Raw genomic sequence first — 23189 nt, 5'->3', positions numbered from 1 at the left:
AGTTGTTTAGATTACCAGATATAAGCATGTAAAATGGATCAAAAAAAGCTAAGCATTAACTATTCCTTACAATAAACCAATAGAAACTAGTAATACAGTTACTTTAGCTACCGTGTGTGTGTGTGTGTGTGTGTGTGAGAGAGAGAGAGAGAGAGAGAGTGTGATATTTTTTCCCTTCTTTCTTTTTTTCCCTAACAGTTTCTTTCCCTTTCACAGTATCTATTGTATCTTTTGGATTTTATTTATTCTTTCAGATTTTTTTTTCCATTGATGTATTTGGTACAGGGTCTCACAACGCAGCTCAGACTTGTAGTGTGATCCTCCTGTTATCAGCCTCCTCAGCTTTGGGATTACAGGGGTGCAGCATGCAGGACCAGGGATCCAACCTTGGTCCCTGCTCTTGCCAAAGCAGGCACTTAGTCCACTGAGCCATCTCACCGACTCTCAGATTCTTATATTAGGGAGACAATACAATGTTCACACATGCAGGTCTGATGTGTTTCACTGATGAGTATGGTCTCTAGTTGTATCTGTTTAGCTGTAAAAGCTTCAAGTTTATCTTTTATTGCTGAGTAATGCTCCATTGGATAAAAATACCACATCTTTTTTATCCATTCATCAGTTGGGTTGTTTCTAAGATTTAGCTATGCCAAATTACATGGTTACACATACATCACTGTGGTGTGATGTCAGTTCTTCTAGGAAAATACCCAGAAGTGGAATACCTGGGTAAAATGAACTCTCCTATCCTAGTGTTTCAAGGAATCTCCACATTGATTTCCACAGTGGTTGTATACACTCCCACCAACAGTGGAGAAGGGTTCCTTTTTCCCTACAACTTCTCCAGCATTTGTTATTGGTTGATTTGTTTATTATAGTCATTCTTTCTGGAATGAGATGGAATCTCAGTGTTGTCTTAATTTGCATTTCTCCAATGACCAGTGTGCTGTGGAACATTTGTTCATGTACTTATTTGCCATTTGTATTTCTTCCTCTGAGAAGTGTGTATGCTTCTCAGATGCCCTTTTTTGGATTGGATCTTTGATTTTTGGGAATCTGATTTTTTTGGTTCTTCATATATTCTAGATAGAAGTACTTTGAGTGACATGGTTAAGATTTTTTCCCCCAATTTGTGGTTTGTCTTTTCACTCTGTTGGTGATTTCTTCTGATGTGCAGAAAGATGAAATTCCCAGTTGTTGATTCTTTGAAGTATTTCCCATGCAGTTTGGTTTTTGTTCATAAACTCTCCCTATATCTTTAAGATTTTTACCTATTTTGTATTGTAGTAGATTTAGTGTTTCTGTTTTAATATTTAGATGTTTGGTTCATTTTTACTTTAGTCTTGTGCATGGTGATAGACATGGGCCAAATTTTAGCCTTGGGCTTGTGGAAAGCCACTTTTTCCAATACCAATTTGTTAAAGGGGCTATCTTTTTCTTTCTTTTCCTTTTTTTTTTTTTTTTTTTTTTCTTTCTTTTTTTGGCGGAACTAGGGATTGAACTCAGGGCCTTGCACTTGCCAGGGAAACACCTATTCCACTGAGCCCTCTTCCCAGCCCCGAGGCTATCTTTTCTTTCAGTGAACATGTTTGGCCCCTTTGTCAAAGGTAAGGTGGTTAAGTGTATTTGTAGTTCTGTCTGCAGCTTCTAATCTGTTCTGTTAATCCTAAGGGTTGTATTTTTACCAGTAACATGCTGACTTTATTATGATTGATTGATTGATTGATTTGGTACAGGGTCTCCCTGGACAGCTTGGACTTGTAGTGATCCTTCTGTCTCAGCCTCCCCAGCACTGGATTACAGGCGTGCACTGTCACACCCAATTTCTGTGACTGGCTTGGTGCCTGGGGCTGGCATGGCATGTGTAGTATAATTTCAGGTCAGGGATTGACCTCCTGCTTTGCATTTGTGGCCCAGGATTGCTTTTGGTATTCTGGGTCTCTTTTGGTTCCAGATAAATTTTAGGAATATTTTCTCTCAATCTGTGAGGTATACTAATGTTATTGCATTGAATCTGTGTAACAGTTTTGGGAGTCTGGGCATTTTCAGTGTTACTTCCTACTATGCATGAACAAGGAATATCTTTACATTTTCTGTCATGCTGTTTTTGAACTTTTTTAAATTGCTTTTTAATGAACTATTTTCTTAATTTATTTCAGGTACTTTTTTTTTCTTGTCTCTTGTTTTCATTTATTACCCCCCCCCTTTTTTTTTGTGGAACAGGGGATCGAACTCAGACCCTTGTGCTTGCCATACCCCCCTTTTTTTAAAAACAAACATTTACGTGAAAGACAGTATGGCAGTAGTTGGTTATTTCAGGTAGTTTTGACGTATGAATTAACAGTTTTTATTCTCTTTGTAGCTACATTTCTAGTGTGTTTATTTTTTATGTATTTTAGTACAAGATCTGTGGGGTCTCACTACACAGGTAGAACTTATAGTGATCCTCCTGTTTTCAGCCTCCCAAACGCTGGGATTACAGGTGCACACCACCACTCCCAGTCTCAATTGCTGCGCGCACTCCAGGAGCATAAGCTGGGGATCAAACCCTGGGTTGCTGCTCCTGCTTTAGTCCACTGAGCTATCTGGCCAGCCCTTTGTTTAACTTTTTTTTTTTTTTTTAATGTATTTGGTACAAGGTTTTGCTTGGCAGCTCAGACTCCTAGCAATCCTCCTATTTTTAGCCTCCCCAGTGCTGGGATTACAGACATGGGCCACCATGCCAGGTCTCTGTGGCAGGTTCATCCTGCCCAGGGGCTAGGGCGGCATGGGGTGTGGTGCTAGGGATCTAACCTCAGTGCCTGCTTTTGCCTAAGCAGGCACTTACTGCTGAGCTATCTCACCTGGCCTTTCTAGTGTGTTTTTATTATCCTATAGCATGTTAATTGGACTTAAAAAAAAAAAAAAAATCCAGCAAGTTAGCTCAGGCGTCTAAAGCGTCTCCTTAGGCGAGCTTAGGCAAGTGCATAGAGACCACGGTTCAATCCCTGGCACCATGCTGCAACAGCCCCACCACCAGGGTGGGCTGAGCCAGCCACAAAAAAAAAAAAAAAAAAAAGATGGCTCAGTAGACTAAATGCTTGCCTGGCAAGCTCAAGGGCCTGAGTTCAATCCCCAGTTCCACAAAAAAAAAAAAAAAAAAAAAAATCTTATTTAGTTATGTGATACAGGGTCTCGCTTCTCAGCTCTGACTTGTAGTGATCCTTCTGTTTCAGCAATGGGATTACAGGCATGCACCACAGTGCCTGGTTTCGAGGTGATACTGGGGGATAGAACTTGGGTCTTTGCACTTGACAGGCAGGGGCTTAGACTGTCAAGCCATCTCCCCAGCCCTGGGCCTTTGTTTTAATTTCTAATACTTAAATGTTGTTTTAATTTCTAGTACTTAAACAGGGGAAGAATATCTGTAGGAAGAAGGAATGGACTATTGTAGTTCATTCCCATCATCTCTTTTGTTAAGTATTTTTAAAATTTGGACTTTGGAGAAATAGAAAAGGGTTTTTCCCTTTTTTTTTTTTTTTTTTGTTTGTTTTATAGGTATTTTGCTTTCTGAAGAGGCTGTTTAAGAAGTATTTTGCTGCTGTGATGCTTTATGAATTCTGTTCTCTGTCACCTAAAACATGTATCTTATCATTCCTTAGGTAGTTTTCTATTTCCTGCAGTTTTTCTTCTCAGTGGATTTGTCTTTCTGGTAGTAAGTAAATATTGGTAAGACAGTTATGAAATCCTGTTTGAGTCTAGAGTTAGCACCTGTTGAATGTTCTCTGGCTGCATTATGTACATCTTGGAGCCTGTAAAGGGCATTATCAAACTTTACTCAGTTCTCAGATTTCCTTGTTCAGATTATTTTCTGTTGTGAGGATTTGAATTTGTTGGTTCCTTTGTGGAGGATAGACTTTTCTCTCATTTTTACATTAATGTCTCCTTTTAAGTAATGTAAGTAGCATTTCTTTTTACCCAGAGGGCTATATATCTTAAATATTAGGCCTTATTTCAGCACACTATTGTTTCATAGCATCTGTCATAGTGTGTATTTTGTAGGCAGCTCTACTTGTTTATTTTATACTGCTAATTTGAATGCTAACATCCCAAGTGGGGACCTTGTTTGCCTGTATACCTCTGTAATATCAGCCTTCTGAGAGGCTGAGGCAGGAGGATTTCAAGTGTGGGCCAAGCCAGGGAAATTTAGCAGTTTAGTGAGATCCTGTCTCAAAGGGTTGAGGGGGTGCAGCAGGGGATGAAGCGTAGTATGAGGACCTTGGCTGCCCTAGGACCCAAAGTGGATGGAGAGAAAAAGATTGTGAAGTATTTAAAAATAAATTTAAACCTGAACAATGTATATATCATGTTTATTTTTTAAAATAGATTTTTGTTTTTAATTGGCAGTGATTGTACATATTTATGGAATACTGTTTGACATTTCAGTACATTTATACAGTGTATAGTATCTACTTGTGTCATTTGTGTTGAGAACGTTCTAAATCTTCTGTATTAGCTATTTTGAAACATTCAGTTAATTAATATGAACTGTAGTTATCATATTGTGCTATAGAACATTAATAGTTATTCCTCCTACCCAATTGCAGCCCTGTACTCATTAACTATCCTTTCTACTTTCCTTTATTCCCTATACTTGTTTACTTCTCCGTACTTTGGATCTTGGGCTCTGGTAACTTTTCTGTTCTCTATTTCTTTGAGATCTACTTTTTACCTTTGTGTTTTATATTCACTAATATAAAGGAAGATGGTTTTATGGTATACTTAAATCAGGGTAGTCTTAGAATTGAAGAATGTCTTCATGAATGGAATTTCGTGACTGCCTTGGTTAAAGCTAGGAATGTGAGATTAAGGAACTCACCTTTATCCTTCACAATGCAGATAAAAAAATTAAAGCCTTAAGAGATTATGTGGTAGATTACCTAACTAATTAGTGCCCAAGATCCAAGTTCTTATTCTTCTTAGTTGATTTCATTTAGATCTGTTTTATTACATCATTCAACAAAAGGGAACCGGTTTTATTAATGCATTTTAAAATTATTACAGGAAAAACATTCTCACACTTCATCTACAGTCTTCTTAATGCTGTGCTTAACTGACTTTTGTATCAAAATTAGTGGTGGTTTTTGAATATCTGCAACTCAATTTAAAATTGATTGAGCTTAGAATCTGAGAAACCTTTAGCAGAAATAATGTGAAATGTTCCATTTTTTTACTGCTTATATTTTAACTATTTTTAAGAGCCATGATTTGAAAGATTGTAGGGGGCTAGGGAGATGGCTCAGTGGAATAAGCGCTTCCCTGGCAAGCTCAAGAGTTCAATCCCTGGTTCTGCAAACAAAAAAAAAAAAAAAGAAAGAAAGGAAGAAAAGTTACTATGTAAGTACAGGGTTTGAGTTTAAGTTTAATAAAACTTGATTTGCTTACTTGAATTAAGCCCAAAATGTCCTATAAATTATTTCATAGTGATGAATTATAACACTTTGTATTTGACATTTAAATTGGTACTATATCTAAATATATACTTTTTAAAATATGCAAAACTAGAGGTATAACTTGGAAAAAATTAACGTTATATTCTATTTTTTAATTATCCATGTGCTTCATTACAGATTTTTACATTCTTTTTTTTTTTTTTTTTTTTGTGGCCAGCTCAGCCCACCCTGGGGACTGGGCTGGCGCAGCATGTGGTGCTGGGGAATCAAATTGCGGTCCCTGCTCTTGCCTAAGCTTGCCTAAGCAGGTACTTTGGACTGCTGAGCTATCTCTACAGTCTCAATAGAGAAATTTATTTACAAGTTTGCCTTGATTAGTCCGTGTCTAAGAGGCTTAAAATGTTTTTTTTTCTTCCTTTTTTTTTTTGTTTTTTACTTTGTTTTTATCCAGTGTTGTAAGAAGCAAAAATGTGCATTTAACTATAAATTAATTTTGTAAATATAAGAAGCCATTTTATTCACTAGCCTATTTCCATTTTCAGTTCTTGACCAGTTTTCAATTTTACTTTTTATTTTGCATTTTTAAATATGAGAGATAGTTAATCTTGATAAGTAAATGTTTACTATTTATTTACTATACTTTTGCCTCTTAATTGTCTTGAAGAACTTTTTTCCTTTATTTTTCTACATAGTAGAGCTATATAAGTCAAAATCATAGGGTGCTGACTGACAAAGGTGTTATGGTCACATATTTTGCTTGCCAGAAATAATTTCTGGCAACTGGCATTAAAGAGACCTTGATTTTTATCCCCTAGAGTGCATGACCTTTTAAGATACTTCCCTTCATTTCTGTGTCTGCTACATTCGTATGCTACTGATGGGTTGATTCTTTCTCTTGTGTCTATTAGCCTGCCTGTCACATAGGAGAAAGCCAGCCTCGATTAGCTAACTTGCAGGTAGTTCTAAAGGAAAGTTGTAGGTACAGCATTTCCATTTTAATTCTATTAAATTTCAACAAACTTGTGGGTGGAGGATGTAGCTCAGTGTCACAGTGCCTGCTTTGTAGACATACATACATACATACATACATACATACATACAATTTCAGCAAATTATTTCTGGTCTGTATTTTGTTTCTCTTTCATTTTCATTTGAATTTAGTAATATGTAACCAGTGAGAATTAATATACTGTATGCTACTGTGGTTTCAAAAAAAAAATTTTAGTGCTATTCATTTGTTCACATCATCACATATTCACTAAACACCTTCTATGTGTCAACATTTAGACATTTGAAAACAAATACTATGCTCTTTTCAGAAGCATGTTGTGTAGCTTTTCACTTCTTTCTTCTTAAAATACTTTCTTCAGTTGGCATCCACACCTTCTAGGTCTCCATCTTTACTTGCCTCTGATTGATTATTTTCATCTGGACTTTTAAAACTTAAGCAGTTCTTAAATTTCTGCTCTCTAGCTTTTTTTTTTTTTTTTTTTTTAATTTTTGGGAAGAGTCTACAGGGTGTTCAGGGCCTCATTACTAGATCAGACTGCTAGTGATCTGCCTGTTTACAGCCTCCCAAGAGCTGGGATTACAGGCGTGCACCACCACGCCCAGTCTCTGCTGCCCTCTCATGTGCCCCAGGAGTGGGGCTGGCATGGCAGGCCCAGGGATCAAATCCCTGGCCCTTGTGCCTGCTTGCAGGTGCTTTTAATCTGCTGAGCTATTCTAGCATCATTTTATTGCCAGTCTCTCTCTTTACATACACTTGCTTCCCTAAAGGTACATATTTTATTCAGCCCTGTAATTTCTCTTAAATTTCATTCTCAGATATCCAACTGCCCTATCTCCAGTGGGCTAATAGGCATTTTGCAAACCAAAACATGTTGTTAGTGTTTTCCTTAACTTTGTGTGTAGTGACCCATCAACTATTTTTTCAGGTTTGACATGGCTAATTACCTCACCCCATTCAAGTTTTTTCCTCTTTTTTTTTTTTCATAATACCATTATTCTTTGTCACTATCTTTTTTGTTTTGTTTTTGTATTTAGGACAGGCTCTACAGAGTCTCAAGACATAGATTGGACTCACAGTGATCCTCCTGTTTACAGCCTCCCAGTGCAAGGTTTACAGGCTTGCACCACCATGCCCAGTCTCAGTCACCTTCTTGGCGTGCCCCAGGGGCAGGGCCATTTATCACTATCTTGATGTCATACAGATAATTGTTGTTGTTTATTAATTTTCCAGTTGCTGGAAGATGTTACTCTCTTATGTTTTGTCAGTTTCTTTTTATATTTACTGTGGTTTTTGCTTTATTTTGTTTTGATTTGATATATTACAGTTTACAAGTTTTATTATTAATGTGCCTTGGATTCTGTTATTGTTTTGACCCAGCTATTTCTTTTTGCTTTGTGCTTTTTCTAGTTTTTATGAAATTTGTACCTGCCTTATGTATGCTTTACATGTCCTGAGACCCTTTGCTACTGTATGTGTGCCTTTGAATAGTGTTTATGTATTCACACAGTGGAAATTATTTTAATGTTACTTCAGACCATTTGTATATGTGGTTGTATTTATGCTTGGTGTTAATATTATCTTTTTTAAATTTTGTTTTTAACATGTTCAGCTTTATTACTTCTTACTTTTTCCAAAAATAAGTTTTTTCTTGTTGATTTCTTTCTCAGTAATTTAGAAGGTACATAGTATGTTTTATTCTAGTGTTATTGTTTATTTTTAAGTTTATGGGTATTTTATTTCTTTGTTTTCCCCTTAAATTCTTAATATACCTAAAAAATCATTTTTATCACTTAGTATGAAGTAGATTTGATTTATCTCACTTGTAAAAAAAAGTTGCCTTGGAATGTAACTTTTATCCTGTTTTTACCTCGTTTTCATTTTTAATTTTTTTTCTTAGTGCGGTATATGCTTTTGATACATAATGAACATATTTATCATGGGATATTGGCATATACACATACCCTTGATTTTCTAGTTCCTTTTCCATTTTTCCTCATGCTCAGATCCTTTTCCAATCTCTACAAAAACTTTAACATATTTTAGAATTACATGTATACACACACACACTTTGCCACAGTCTTAGATACTTTCTGTGCTTGTTTTCATATTCAAATTTAAACTATTATATAACTGATAAATTTAAATATGGATTATTACTTTTGTCATTTATGTTTACTTTTTAAATTTTTTGCTACAACGTCCATTTCTTAATTTCAGGAACATTTTAGTGGATAAACCAAATGACCAGTCTTCAAGATGGTCTTCAGAGAGCAACTATCCTCCCCAGGTAAGATCATATGTAGCTTCTGACCTAGGCACTTAATAGTGAGTGCATTAGAATTTTATTCAGACTTTGAGATTATGAAGTAAAATTTTCTCTAAGTTTTGGAAATGTTTTTATTTCATAGACAAATACAATGTAAGATGTGATCAGACAGTGTTACCTTTCATTTGCTGACAGACTGAAATTCTAATTCTTTTTTTCTGAGTTAGTAACAGTTCAAAACCTTTAGCTATTCTTTTGTGGCACTCAGGATTGACTCCATCTATAACTAAGTTTCTTGATCCTTATGAGGAAACTGTTAACCTAAAAGTACTAGTTAAAAGGTAGGCATTATCATTCTGACCTAAGCAAAACTTACGACCCTTTCTATTATACTCAAATCATTGTGTAAATGTTTAAGGAAATCTTAGTAATGATGATGCCTTTCATGGAAAATTAACTTAATGTAGGTTTTTATTTTATTAAAGTACTATACCGGGGCCAGGGATGTAGCTCAGTGGCATGGCACCTGCCTGGCAAGTGCAAGGTCCTAAGTTAATTTCTGGTACAAATTTTTAAAAAAATAGTATACCTAGATGGTGTTATGACCACGAGCTAATTTTTTTTTTTCTGGTAAGTGGTATCTGAATTTTAAAGACAATCATTCTTACACGTAACGTGTTTTCTATGTTAATTCCTATGTATTAGGGACACCTAATAATGTCCATATCCTTGAGGAAGTTAATGCTGTTATATGAAGGCAAAATAAATGAATAAATAAAATGTTTTTATTTTAGTGCAATTAATGGCAACTTAGTCTTTATATTTTTCTTTTTATGTTGCATACTTGGCTTGGATCACCTGGTATTTACATGTTTTATTGTCTGTTATGTGTCTAAAGGATATATATTCATATTTTATGTAAAGAATAATGAATAACTTGTTTAAATTATTCGTAGTTTTTAGAAGTGGAAAATAACCATAACCTTTTGAACCCTCCTGTGAGGTTTTGGTAATACCTGTCTTTTGTTTAATATACTGATGCTATATATAACTGTAGTTTGTTCATTTTTCCTGTTATATTCTACTGTATAAAAACTCACAAAACAAGGCTACCACGAGCTCTTCTCTTTGGCCTTCTCCTACTCTGAGAAGTGTACTCCACCTATAATATTCAAATAACGGAACTTGACAAAAAAGAGGATACAGATGAATGTTCATTTTGTATCTGTGTATTCAAAGTGGTTAGGATAGATATATAATTACATTCTCTTAATGAATAGAGGAATTTGTTCTAATGGTGTTTGTAAATAGGATATCATGTCTGAATCTTGTACAGCAATTAACCACTAGGAAGAATGTATGCAATGTATTAATTATTGAAACTGTCCTACCAATTTGATTTGAAACTGTCATTCCTATTTGTTTCTCAATAAAATTACGGAAAAAAAAGTGTACTCATCTTTGATCTTCGTTGATAAATCTGTATGTCTGCTTCTTAAAAATATATGGAAATGTGTTTATCTTATTTTACTGTTGAAGTGTTTCAATTTTTAATGGATTTTGCTCTCACAAGAGAACATGTTTCATTGTTAGAAACTTCAGTATGCATAGTACAGTAGAATTACTGCATCCTGTAGTCTGCATGTATTGAGTTAACTCCATTGCACAGTGCAAAACTATCTTGTAAAATAGCTGTATAAGTTATTCCCTTACTGAGATGATATGCAAGTTGTTGTGTCACATTCTTATCACTTGTATAACTGTTAGATTTTTCCAGTTTATCAGATCTTACTTAAAAAAAAATTACTTTAGTTTTAATTTACTTTCTCCTGTTTATATTCAAGCTTAACATATATTGATAGGATTGCATTATATTTGTAGTCATTTTTATCTTGATTCACTTTATCAGTTTAATTAGATTTACATTTTTACGTCTTTTATCTAGTTTTTGTTAATGAATTTTCTTTCTGTTATGGAAATTGTGTTTACTCCTCACTGTGAAATTATGCTTTGGACTGTTTTAAAGGTGGTAGAATTTAATATTTTTTAAAAGTACTTTATATTTAATATTTTCTTTATTTATTTGGTACAGGGTCTCACTATGCAGCTTGGTCTTGTAGTGATCCTCGTCTCAGCCTTCCCAGTGCTGGGATTACAGGCATGCGCTACCATGCCCAGTTTCAGTGGCTGGCAGGGCACAGTACTGGGGGTCCTTGTGCTTGCCAGGCAGGTGCTTAGATTGCCGAGCTATCTCCCCAGACCAAATTTAGTATTTTTATTTTCATTTTTATTTATTCGAAAATTATTTATTAAACACCCATTAAGGCAACAAACTTGATATTGGGAGTATAGGTATGCATTAAATACTGTCTTCTTGATGAACAAAGAAAGACTGAATCATTTAACATTTAATGTGTTAAGTCCTAGAGTAGAAGTAATTGAAAGTTTTTATGATTAAGGATTAGTTTATTTTAGAAACATAATATGGAATCCATTTTTCTTTATTGTAATTCAGATCTAAATATAACATGAAGCAAATCTCAGAGGTGAACATTCTTACCAGAAAAAAGTATAATAGGAAGCAATTCTAATTTTTACTTAGTTTTATGAGAAACTGCCATGTTGGATAGAATGGATGTAGTTTTTGGGGTATAAATACGTAACAAGGATGATACTTATTTCCATTCCCTCTAAAAACTCCTAAAAGGGATATTTAGATGAAATAATAGACATATACATAAAGTGTATGAAAGCCACAACTCTTAAGTGTTTTAATCTTAGGGTAAGGATAAAACAGAAGACATCCTTGTCTCTTGGGTTAAAATCAGAAAGTTGCATTGATAATAGAAGAAGGGAAAAAATGAAGAAAACTTATACTTGAAAGGTTACAGCTATGTATTGTTCGTTAATATGTAGCACTCAGATTCTTTTTTTTTTTTTAATTTTTTTTTAAATGTTTTTTTTTTAATTATTTATTTATTTATTTTAACATTTATTTAGTGTGTGTGTGTGGCCAGCTCAGCCCACCAGGGGGCGCGGCTGGCTGGCATGTGGTGCTGGGGGATCGAACCGCGGTCCCTGTGCTTTAGCCAAGCTTGTTCCAAGTAGGTGCTTTAGACCACTGAGCCATCTCTCCAGCCCCTCAGATTCTTCATATGTGGCTATTCATGAAACCTCATGGAATCATTTTAAAGTGATTGTGAATATTGCTGTTAAGGTTCTTTCTGAAGAGAAACTGTCTATGAACATGGTTATCTTCATCCTTGGGCCTCAAGTAATCTCTGGAAATCATTGTGAAGGGAAATGAATCCTACATACTGAAACATAACCAAACAACCTGGAAGCAGTACATTTAGGAACTAGTACAAATGTACAAAAATTTTAGGTAGTACAATTAAAAGTACTAAAAGATACTAGAATTAAAACGATTCCTAGTCATATTTAGAGAGAGAAGATAGCCTCAAGGAATAGGACATTATAAAATGTGATATAATAGATTTGAAAAAGAATCACACAAATTTTGATAAACAGGAAGTTTTTAAAAATACTAGTTTATGTTTGCAGTACATAATGAATGTATTCATCATAGAGGATTGGTAGGTACATATACTGCATCTTGATCCTTTTTACTTCTTCTCCTTCATATCTCCCTCCATCCCCAAATTTCTTTCCCATCTCCACAAACTCTTATCACCTGTCTTTGATCATTGTTATTTTTTTTCTTTTTTCCTTTTTTTTTTTTTTTTTTGGATACTGGGGATTGAACTCAGGACCTTGCACTTGTCAAGCAGGTGCTTATGCTGCTGACCTGTCTCCCCATCCCTTGTTCTTTTGTTTTACTCTTTAAATTACTTATACTTTGGATTTCTCATATAAGAGAAAACAAGTGCTGTTTAATGTGTGCCTGATTTATTTCACTTAGCATTATGGACTCAGGATGCCTCTAATTTCCTACAAATGACCCAACTTTATTGTTCTTTGTGGCTAAATAGTACTCCATTACATGTACATAGCACATTTTCTTTAGCTATTCATCTGTGGGTGGACAGATAGATTTAGCTTGGTATATATATGAACATCGGTATGTAAGATGGAACTCTTCCAGTAAGATACACAGAAGAGGTATAGCTAGGTCAAATGGAATTTCTGTTTCTAGATTTTGAGAACTCCATGCTATTTTCATAGTGGTATACTGGTTCACATTTCCACAACAGGGATTCCTTATTTTATTTTATTTTATTTTTTTATTTTTTTGACGGAACCGGGGATTGAACTCAGGCCTTTGCACTTGCCAGGGAAGTGCTTATTCCACTGAGCCATCTCCCTGGCCCCCAGGGATTCCTTTCCCCCTACAACCTGTGCAGTATTTATTGATTTTTGTGTTCATGATAACCATTCTTTTAGGAGCAAGATGAAATTTCATTTTTTTAATTTGTATTTCTGTAATGACCAAAGATGCTGAATATATTTTTATGTGCCCAATATCCATTTGTACTTCTTCAGAAAAATGTCTATTCAATATCTTTTTTTTTTCTTTGTGAAACATTAGGTATATTATTGGGCGTATGTCTAATTTTTAGTCCTTTATGTATTCTGGATAGTAGTTGTCTTCTGGCAAAGGTTTTTTTCTCATTCTGAGTGTTTTCTGTTGTCTGTTTCCTTTGTTGTGCAGAAGTTTTAAACTCAGTATAATCTCGTTTGTTGATTGTTGGTGTTATGTTTTGTGCAGTGGATTTCTGTTCATAAAATCATAGCTTATACCTATGTTTTCAGGAGTTTTACTTTTATCTTTCAGTAGATTCAGTGTTTTTATTCTTATATCCAGGTTTTTCATCTATTTTGATTTTCTTTTAGTACAGGTCAAAAGGTAGGGGTCTATAGTCATTCTTCTTTATACGATAAGTAGTTTTCCCAGCACCTTTTATTATGTATGATGTTTAGCCCCTTTGTTGCAAATCTAATGGCTGAAGATAGGGTTTCTACATCCCTTCTATTCTGGGCGGTTGATCAATATATCTTTTGTTGTGTCAGTACCGTGCCCTTTTTATCACTGTAGCTTTGTACTATATAACTTGAAGTCCAGGATTGTGATGCCTCTTTCTTTGCTCCTGTTGTTTAGGATTGCTTTGGCTATTCAGAGGCTTTTCAATTTTTCAATAAAAATTTTAAGATCTTTTTTGTCTGTGAAGAATGCTGCTGATAATTTGACTGAGATTTCATTAAATCTATATATAATATTTGGTAATATGCCAATATTGATTCTTTTATTATTTAAAAATATACTTTATTGAATACATATAAAGTATGATTTCAATGTAGAATTAATACAAAACTTATTAAGGAGATGTTCTACACTGTTTTTCATACTAAATCTTTTAAGTCCTGGGGTGTCTGTCACATGTAGAGCACATCTAAGTGTCTTATTGTGCCCCAATTTCAGTGTCCACGTGGGATGGTGGCGACCAAGCTGGACAGTGCAGGGGTATGCATACTTAGAGAACACTGTAACTGTGCCGTCCTGGGGAGCACCAGGAGGGAGCCATCATCCCTGACAGACCAAAAGCTTGTATCTATCCACCATGCCCTTTCTCTTTATCCAGGAAGCATCAGAAAATTAAGAAATGTGCTATGGAGATCAAATTTTTAGCAAACATACTTTAAACAACAGCTGTCATTGTAAAGAGGAAAACCAAGAGAATACGACTTTCCTTTGTAAATTGCTTTTATGTGGAAACTACTTAATATTCATATAATACTACTCATATTCAGTGTTCACATTTCTCTCAGGGCCAAGGAAAGTAATTAAAGTCTCATTTAAATTATGCAAGCAATGTCCTGAAAAGCATGTCTCAAAATAAGGGAATTAATTAGTATACTTTCAGGAAACTATACTACATTTCACCGGATAAAATCTGACTCATTTATTTTTAAAGAAATGCATTAAGTACACATATTGATTACAAAAAGCAAATTATGTATGGTTCAGATCCATTGCTGAAACTTAAGTCACACAAAAGAAATTCAGCTATCAGCATAAAATCTTACTATTACTTAGAATATAAGTATGTATGCATATATGTCACATTATAATGTCATGTACAATTTTGTGATTTTTTTTTTTTTTGCCAATATTGATTCTATGTCTAAGAACAGGGGATGTCTTTTCATTTTCTGATGTCCTCTTCAATCTCTTTTTTTCAAGAGTTCTTTAGTTTTCATTGCAGAGGTCTTTCACTTGCTTACTTAGGTTAATTCCTAGATAATGTTTTGGCTTTTTGTTTGTTTCTTTGGTTGTTTGGTTGGTTTGGTTTGTTTTTGTTTTTCACCCTATTGTAAATTGGTTTGTTTTTCTGATTTTTTTTTTTTTTTTTTTTTTTTTTTTTTGCCGAACCAGGGATTGAACTCAGGTCCTTGTGCTTGCCAGGGAAGCGCTTACTCCACTGAGCCATCTCCCTGCCCCCCTGATTTCTTTCTTGATGGATTCATTGTTAGTGTACAGGAATATTTTTTCTGTGTATTCATTTTGTATCCTTACATTTTACTGAATTTGTTTAGTAAATTCAGAAAGTCTCTTGACAGAGTTTTTGATGTTCACTGAATGGATCATTTCATCTGTAAATAAGGATAGTTTGACTTCTTCCTTTCCTGTACATATCCCTTTTATTTCTTTCTTGTGGGACTGTTGTGACGAAAGTTTCAAATAATATATTGAACAGAAATTGTAAGAGTAGATACTCTTCTCTTCTTCCTTATCTTGGAGGAAATGCTTTTCTGTTTGTCCCCATTTAATATGATACTGAGAATGGTTTTATCATAAATGGCTTTCAGCAGCTTGAAATATGGTTCTTCTCTACCTATTTTTTCATCATGCAATATTGGCATATATACCAATATGATTTTGATTTTTGCCAAAGGTTTTTTCTGCTGCATCTTTTGAGATAACCATGTAATTTTTGTTTCTATTTGTGATGAATTCTGTTTATTGATTTGTGTGTGTTCGACCATCCTTATGTCCCAGGGACAAAGCCAGGTTGGTCATGATTTACGCTTTTTTAATGATTTGTTGCATTCTGTTTTGCCAGTATTGTGTTGAGAATTTTTGCAACTATGTCCATCAAGATTGCCTGTAGGCTTGCTTTTCTTTTTTTGTAAAGACTGTCAGGTTCTATTATTATGGTAATAGTAGTTTTGGAGCATGAATTTGTCAGTGCTCCATCCCTTATTGGGATTATCTCTTCCCTGAAGTGCTAGTATAATTCTACACTGAATCCCTTAGATCCTTGCTTAGATATTGGTAGGATTTTTATTACTCTTTCCATTTCATTACCTCTTGTGGTCTGTTCACTTTTTAAAAATCTTTGTTCGATTTTGGTAATTGATATCTGTCTCTTATTTTTTTTAAGGTTCTCCAGCATATTGTCGTATAGGTTTTTTAAATCCTGTGAGTATCAGTGGTATCTTGTGATTTCACCTATTTTATTTCTAGTTGTCGTGATATACATGTTTTCTTTTTGTAGTAAGTTTGGCTAAGGGTGTATTTTGCTTATCCCTTCAAAGAATAATTCTTTGATTCATTGATATTTTATCATTTTTTGTTTCAGTTTTATTAATTTCTACTATGATCTTTATAATTTCTCTCATTCTTCTAGTTTGGGGTTTGGATTGTTCTTGTTTTTCTAGGACCCTGACATGCATCATTAGGTTTTTTGTGATCACTTTATTCTTTTAATATTCACAGTTAGAAATTTACGAATTTCTTTTAGGACTGTTTTTCTTGTGTTGCGTAGGTTTTGGCAATATTGTGCTTCCACTGTCATTTGAGTCTTAAGAATTAAAACATTTTTCCCTGCTTTCTTATAATTGATTTATTTTTTCAATCATGTTTTACTTAGATTCCGTGTGTTTGTGTAGTTTCTTTGGTGTTGATTTATTTCATTCTTCTGTGATATTATAATGTGTAGGAGGTTATTTTAATTCTTTTTTATTTACTTAAGCATTCTTTATGGCCTACAAATATGGTCAATTTTAGAAAAAGTTCTGTGTGCTGCTGGAAAAAAAATTGTATTCTATTGTCATTTGATGAAACACTATGGATCTATTAGGTCCATTTGTTCAGTGGTGTCATTTAATGTTCCTTTGTTGCTTTTGTGTCTTCATGACCTTTCTGTTTATGAGAGGAGGATGTTGAAGTCTCCTACAGTGATTGTATTAGTGTTTACTTTTTTATGTCCAACTGTTTTCTGAATTCGGCCTCTCCAATATTTAATACATATATATTTAAAATTTAAAAGCTGGGGAGATAGCTCAGCGGCTTAAGTGCCTACCTGGCAAGCACAAGGTCCTGAGTTTGATCCCCAGGACCAAAAAATACTTTAAAATAAAATTATGATTTCTTCCTGATGAAGTGGCCGTCTGTGTTTTTTCTGATCAGTTTTGACTTGAAATCTGCTGTATCTGAGAGTGAGATAGCTAATCCTTCTGTCTTTTGGGCTCTAGCTACATGGAATCTTGTTTTCCATCTTTTTGCTTTCAGTCTGGGTGCTGATTTTTTTGGGTGAGCTTTGTCTTCTATAATAACCTATGGTTAGGTTTTATTTTTTGATCCAATTGGCTACTCTGTCTTGATTCAGGGATCAAGACCATTGACATTGAGAATTATCATTGTAATTATATATTGTTCCTGTCAGTGTATTATTTTTTCAGTACTAATCCCTCCATCCCCTTTAACTATTTTCCTAATTAGTTGTATACTTTTCTTTTGGTCCTTCGTGTTGGTGGCCTCCCCTATCTCTGTCCAGGATTCCCGTCTTTTCTGCAGTGTGGTTTTAGTGCTCATGTATTTCTCTATAAAGTTTGTGATGGAAAGTCTTGAATCTTTGTCACTCTTAAAGATAGATGCCACATCCCCTGCAGCCCTTCAAGTTCCCTGGGTGAGAATGGTGAGAGGATGGAGAAAAAAGGACAAGAGTCAGAACACATAAAACTTAGACCAGATGGAGCCCTCTCTCCTGATGGGAGTAGGAGGAAGAAAGAAAGGAGTAGGAGAAGGAGGGAGGGCTCCAATGGCTGCAGCTAGTTTTTTATATACATTGGGTGGTTGGCGAAACTCTGCCTAATATGTTACCCTTGTGGCTTGCCTTTGGTGCCCAGTGTTCTTGAGACCAGAGCAGTTTATTCATGTTACTTGCCTCAGTCTGGTATTCTGTGTTTTTGAGGCTGGCTTTACTTGCCCTGCACTGTGATCTCACATGTGACCGATCTCCAGTTTCAGCTCCTCCCCACAGATAGACACCTGGGTTGACAGTTGTTTTGTTTTAGCGCTTGAAAACTTCACTCCAACTTGTCCCTAGCCTTTAAAGATTGTGCTGAGAAACCTGCTGTTATTCTGATGGGCTTTCTTTTGTAGGTTTTTTGATGTTTTTCCTTAACAACATTTAGTATTTCCTCCTTCTGTTAAATTTCTGGAATTTAAATTATGTGTCCTGGAGGGACTCTTTTCTGATTTTGGCTATTTGAGGTTCTATGTTTGTACTTGAATATTGATTCCTTTTCCTAAATTAGGGAAATTTTCTGCTGTGATTTGAATATTTTTTTGTACATCTTTTGAGTTTTCTTTGAAGTTTTCCTGTAAGCCTGCGATTATGAGGTTGCTTTTGTTTAGTCTGGCTTTGTTTTGTATAATCTAGCAGCTATTGAATCCAGCTTGCATGGTGTCTTGTCGTTTTTAGTTTGTGATCTACCTCTACTTTCTCTTGTTTCTGATACTTTTTGGTCACATTGTTCAAATCTGCTATTCATGCTTTCTGTTGAAATTTTTATATTTTGCATTCTTTCTTGCTTTCTTTTCATAATTTCTGATTCTTTTTATGTATGTGATATAGAGTCTTGCTACTCAGCTCGGACTTGTAGTGATTCTCCTGTTTCAGCCTCCCCAATGTGGGATTACAGGTGTGTGCCACTATGCCCAGTTTTGGTGGCCAGCATGGCATACCTGGTATGCGGTACCAGGGATTGAACTTGGGTCCTTGCACTTGCCAGTCAGGCGCTTAGACCATTGTGCTCTCTCCCCAGCCCCAAAGCTGCTTTTTTCTCTTTGCCAAGTTGTTTTTCTGGTGTCTTGATTCTGTGTTTCAGAGAGGGTGTGATTTGCTACTGGCCTCTACAAGGTGGTCTTGGGATACAGAAGTCAGTTTTTCTACTCTTTCCACTCAGAACATCAAGATTTCTTGTTAATTTTGAATTATGTGTTGGTAGGGAATAACATAACATGAATGAATGAAAATCCTATAAATGCCTTGAGGTAATAATTTCATTCTCATCAAATGTATTGTATAGGAGTTGGCAGTACTGCCATGGAAAATACATCTATCAAGATGACTGCTGAATATACTAGAGTTGAATAAAATGTATAGGTACTTACAGATTTGTGGCAGTTGCATTTTGGGAGATTAGATTAAGCTTCTTCCTAAGTAGTTTATGTAGAAGTGTAATACTAAGTACTCCTCTTCGTATTAGGGACCAGAGAGGGAAGCTGAAGTTAAGAAACAGCAAGCATTCTGCTTTTTTGTAACCTAAGAAGGTCAAGGAAACCTTAATGGCTATTTAATGTATGTGTATGTGAATGAGCACTGTATGTTAACTTTTGTAGTACACTCAGATTATTCCGTTTGATGAACTACAAGAATGTTACATAAGCATTAACTACTTGCAAAGTGAGGAAGAAAATATTTGCATTTCATTATCATTTATTTTGTCCAAGTTTGTAAAAGGACTATTATACAAATTATGGATTTTTCTTAATTTTATTTTTACAGTACTGTGGATTGAACCCATGTGCTAAGTAAGCACTCCACTACTTAATTACATTCCCCAGTCTGTCTGTCTGTGTGTCTGTCCATCCGTCTGTACGTCCATCCATCCATCTATCCATCCATCTATCCATCCATCCATTCGTTTATTTAAATTTTGAGAACAAGGTCTTGCTCAGTTGCCCCAGCTGACATCCAACTTGCATTTCCTCCTTCCTCTCAAGTAATTGGTATGTACACTAGATTAATACAGTTTCAATTGTTATAATTTGCATATATATAGTAAAATATATATTCTAAGTGTGTACTATATTCAATTTGAAAAATGTACACACCAATAGAATTCTTAACTCCCTAAGGATACACTATCTCCATTATTTTGGAAAGGTCCTTTCTGATCCCTTATCAAAGAATTTCTAATTCTCCCAACCTGTACCCAGGGGCAGCCATTGTTCAGGTTTCTTTGGCCATTAGTTTAAAAATTTAATATAAATGGAGTTAAGAGAGGGGAGAAAAAGGGGGAGTAGGGAAGAGAAGGGAAATGCTGAGAGACCCCCCCCTCCACTTTTTGTCCTCAGTATGTTTTTCAGTGTTCATCCCTGTTGTCAGGTACATTAATATTTTTCTTTACATGATACTATCCCTTTATATGTGTCTCCCGCAATTGTTCATCCATTCTTTTATTTAAGGACTTTGGTTATTTTATTTTGGTGATTATGCATACAGAATGCCTTTTATAGGCATTCTTTTATAAAAAACAGTATATTTTCTTTTATTTGGGATAAATACCTAAAATTAGAATTGCTGTATTGGGCAGGGGAGATAGTTCAGTAGAATAAGTGTCTGCCTGGCAAGGGAAAGGTCCTGAGTTTGATCCCCAATACAAAAAAAAAAATCAATGTCAGTCATAGTTAAAAATCTTTATTCTATATTCATAAAAATACTGCTGGTCATTATAATTGTTTATCATAAGATAGAAATATATTTTATATGAAATTGTCAAATTTGTCACTTCATAACCTCAGCAGCATTCAATATTGATTCGCATTTTATTGGTGTAAAATGGTTTTAATTTATAAATATGATGACTAATGATACTTAGTGTTTTTCCATTTGTTTATTAAATGTTCATTTAGTTTTTGATGGATTTTTTACCCATAAATGTGTGAGGTTCTTTCCTTTTTGATTAGTGTTGACTTGTGTGTAGGAGTTGTGTGTATCTATTCCTGATATGAGTCCTATTTCAGGTACCTAGTGCAGCTATTTTCTGTCAGTTTGTGCTTACTTACATCTTTTAGTTATATTTTAATAGCTATTGAGATGTAATTGACATATATATTCGGTATATAATTTAGTAAGTCTTGACATAAATATATGTCCTTGAGAATACCCACACTCATGATACTAAACATATCTGTTACCTCCAGAAGTTTCTCATATTCTATTTTAATACCTTCCACCCACCTCTGTTCCTGTATCCAGGCAACTACTGATTGGTGCTTTTTTTACTATAGATTGCATTTCCTAATGCTTACAGTTTGCATTTTCTGGGAGTTATATAAATAGAGCAATACAATATTTATTTTTGTTTGATTTATTTCACTCAATAATTGAAATTCATTTGTGGTACAGTTTATATCAGGTTTTTTTTCTTTCTTTTTTTTTGCAGAACCAGGGATTGAATTCAGGCTCTTGTGCTTGCCAGGCAAGCAGTTACTCTACTGAGCCATCTCCCCAGCCCCATGTCAGGGTTTTTTTTTAATACTGTCTAGCTTAATACTGCTATGAATTTCTCATCATTTCTTCATTGTTAAATGTGTTGATGGGCATTGGATTGTTTTCTAATTTGGGGGGTAATAAAGATCAAGATGTATTGATAATGTTTGTTTGTGGTCTTAATTTGCATTTTAAAAATTACTAACAATGATTATGTTTTCTTATGCTAGTTTGCCTTCTTAAATGTTCTTTGGTAAAAAGTTTTTTCAATGGTTTGTCAGTTTTTAAATTTCTTGCTTATTGTTGAGTTATGAGAATTTTTGTCCTTTATCAGATGTATGATTTATAATTACCTTTACTATCCTCAGAAAAGAACCCAGATTTCTTAACAAGGTCATAAATAAATTCAATTACAGTTTCTTAGCAAGGTGTTTTGGAACTGAGAGAAAACTATAGTGTGAGGAAATCCCATCTCACCTTGAGAATGAAAGCTGGCGAGGAAAAACCGAACCCCATTTAATCCCAGCCTCCTCACACCCCAGATAGTAGACCTAGTTCACTAGCCAGCCCACTAAATGAATACAGCTAGATTAGTGAGTTTCAGTACATGGAGATCCGAATGCAGGAACTGCCTAGCGAACCCACAGAATCATGAGAAATCATAAATCACTATTGTTTCTAAGGTACCAAGGTAATTTATACACAGCCTCAGACATTCATAGATAAACAGTCAATTTAACTATTTTCACTTTTATTCTTGTCTGTCTGCCAGTCCTTCTCTTCAGAGTAAATAGCCAGCTTGTTATTCAAATCAAAAACTAAATCATCATCCTTGATACCTTCTGTTCCTACATCCAATCATACATCCCACCAGTTATTTCTATAATATTGTGTCAAAGCTGCTCGACTCCAACGCCACACCATTTCTGTCCTAATCTCCTTTGTCTTATGTGTCTGAATTATTATAACAATAATGTAACTGGTCTAAAATTTACTCTAATCTATTTTCCACAAAGTAGATTGTGTGTATTTTGTGTATGGTGTCAGATTGTGGCTTTCTGTTATGCCTAACTAGATCTCAGTGCGTTTATAGTTTGAAACCCACATAATGGCACACATTAAGTGATCTGCTAGCTGCCTGCCTCTTCATTCTCAGCATATACCATTTTGTGCCTTGCTTACTAGGCTGCACTTAAGTCTGACATGTTAACAGGACTTATAACTCATTTTCATAAGCCTTTGTTACTTTTTTGCCTGTGTTAATTCTCTGTAGTGAGTTATAGTGATCCTCACCCCTCTCCCCAAAGAAATAGTGATGTATGAACCCATAAGAATGTGACCTTAATTGCTTAAAAGATATAATAAAGGTGAGAATCTCTAGTTGAGATCATCCTTTATTAGGGTAGGCCCTAAATCCAGTGAGAAGTGTCATGTCTTGTCTACTTTTCTTTTTTCTTTTTTTTTCTTAATGTATTTGGTTGTCGTAGGGTCTCACTACACAGCTTGGACTCGTGGTGATCCTCCTGCTGTCAGCCTCCCCATCACCAGGAATGTAGGTGTGCACCACTATGCCTGCTCGGTCCACCCAGGGGCTAGGGGTGGGGCTGGTGCAGCATGTGGTGCGTGGTGTCAAATTGCAGTCCCTGCACTTGCCTAAGCAGGCACCTTAGTCCACTGAGCTATCTTGATGGCTGGAGAAGTATCTTTTACACACAGAAAAGGAGAAGAAACAAGTTACAGGAAAGATGTGAAGATGGATGTGGAGATTGGAACTAGGCAGCAATGAGTCAGGAAAGAACATGAGCATCAGATCTTAGTAAAGACAAAGAAACACTCTTCTTTATATCTTTTGAAGGGTGCTGATACAACTGACACCTCAGTTTCAGCGTGGTCTAAAATCATTCTTTCTTTAAATTGAAGTAAAATTCAACATGCAATTAACTATTTTAATAATT

General features: G+C 35.0%; 1 protein-coding gene across 3 annotated transcripts in view; it reads left to right on the top strand.

The window, feature by feature from the left end:
• Mkln1 (muskelin 1) overlaps positions 1–23189 on the top strand; it is a 377765-nt gene that overhangs the window by 220233 nt on the left and 134343 nt on the right. For all 3 annotated transcript variants that reach the window (XM_023709866.1, XM_023709865.1, XM_004626545.2), the window contains one exon: positions 8662–8731. In XM_023709866.1, the coding sequence (XP_023565634.1) occupies positions 8662–8731 (70 nt within the window). The remainder of the gene's footprint in view (positions 1–8661; positions 8732–23189) is intronic.

Source organism: Octodon degus, unplaced genomic scaffold (assembly GCF_000260255.1).
Source record: "Octodon degus isolate 3935 unplaced genomic scaffold, OctDeg1.0 scaffold00015, whole genome shotgun sequence".
Taxonomy (NCBI): Eukaryota; Metazoa; Chordata; class Mammalia; order Rodentia; family Octodontidae; genus Octodon; species Octodon degus.
The sequence above is the reverse complement of the archived record's forward strand: the minus strand, read 5'-3'. Positions and strand labels throughout refer to the sequence as shown.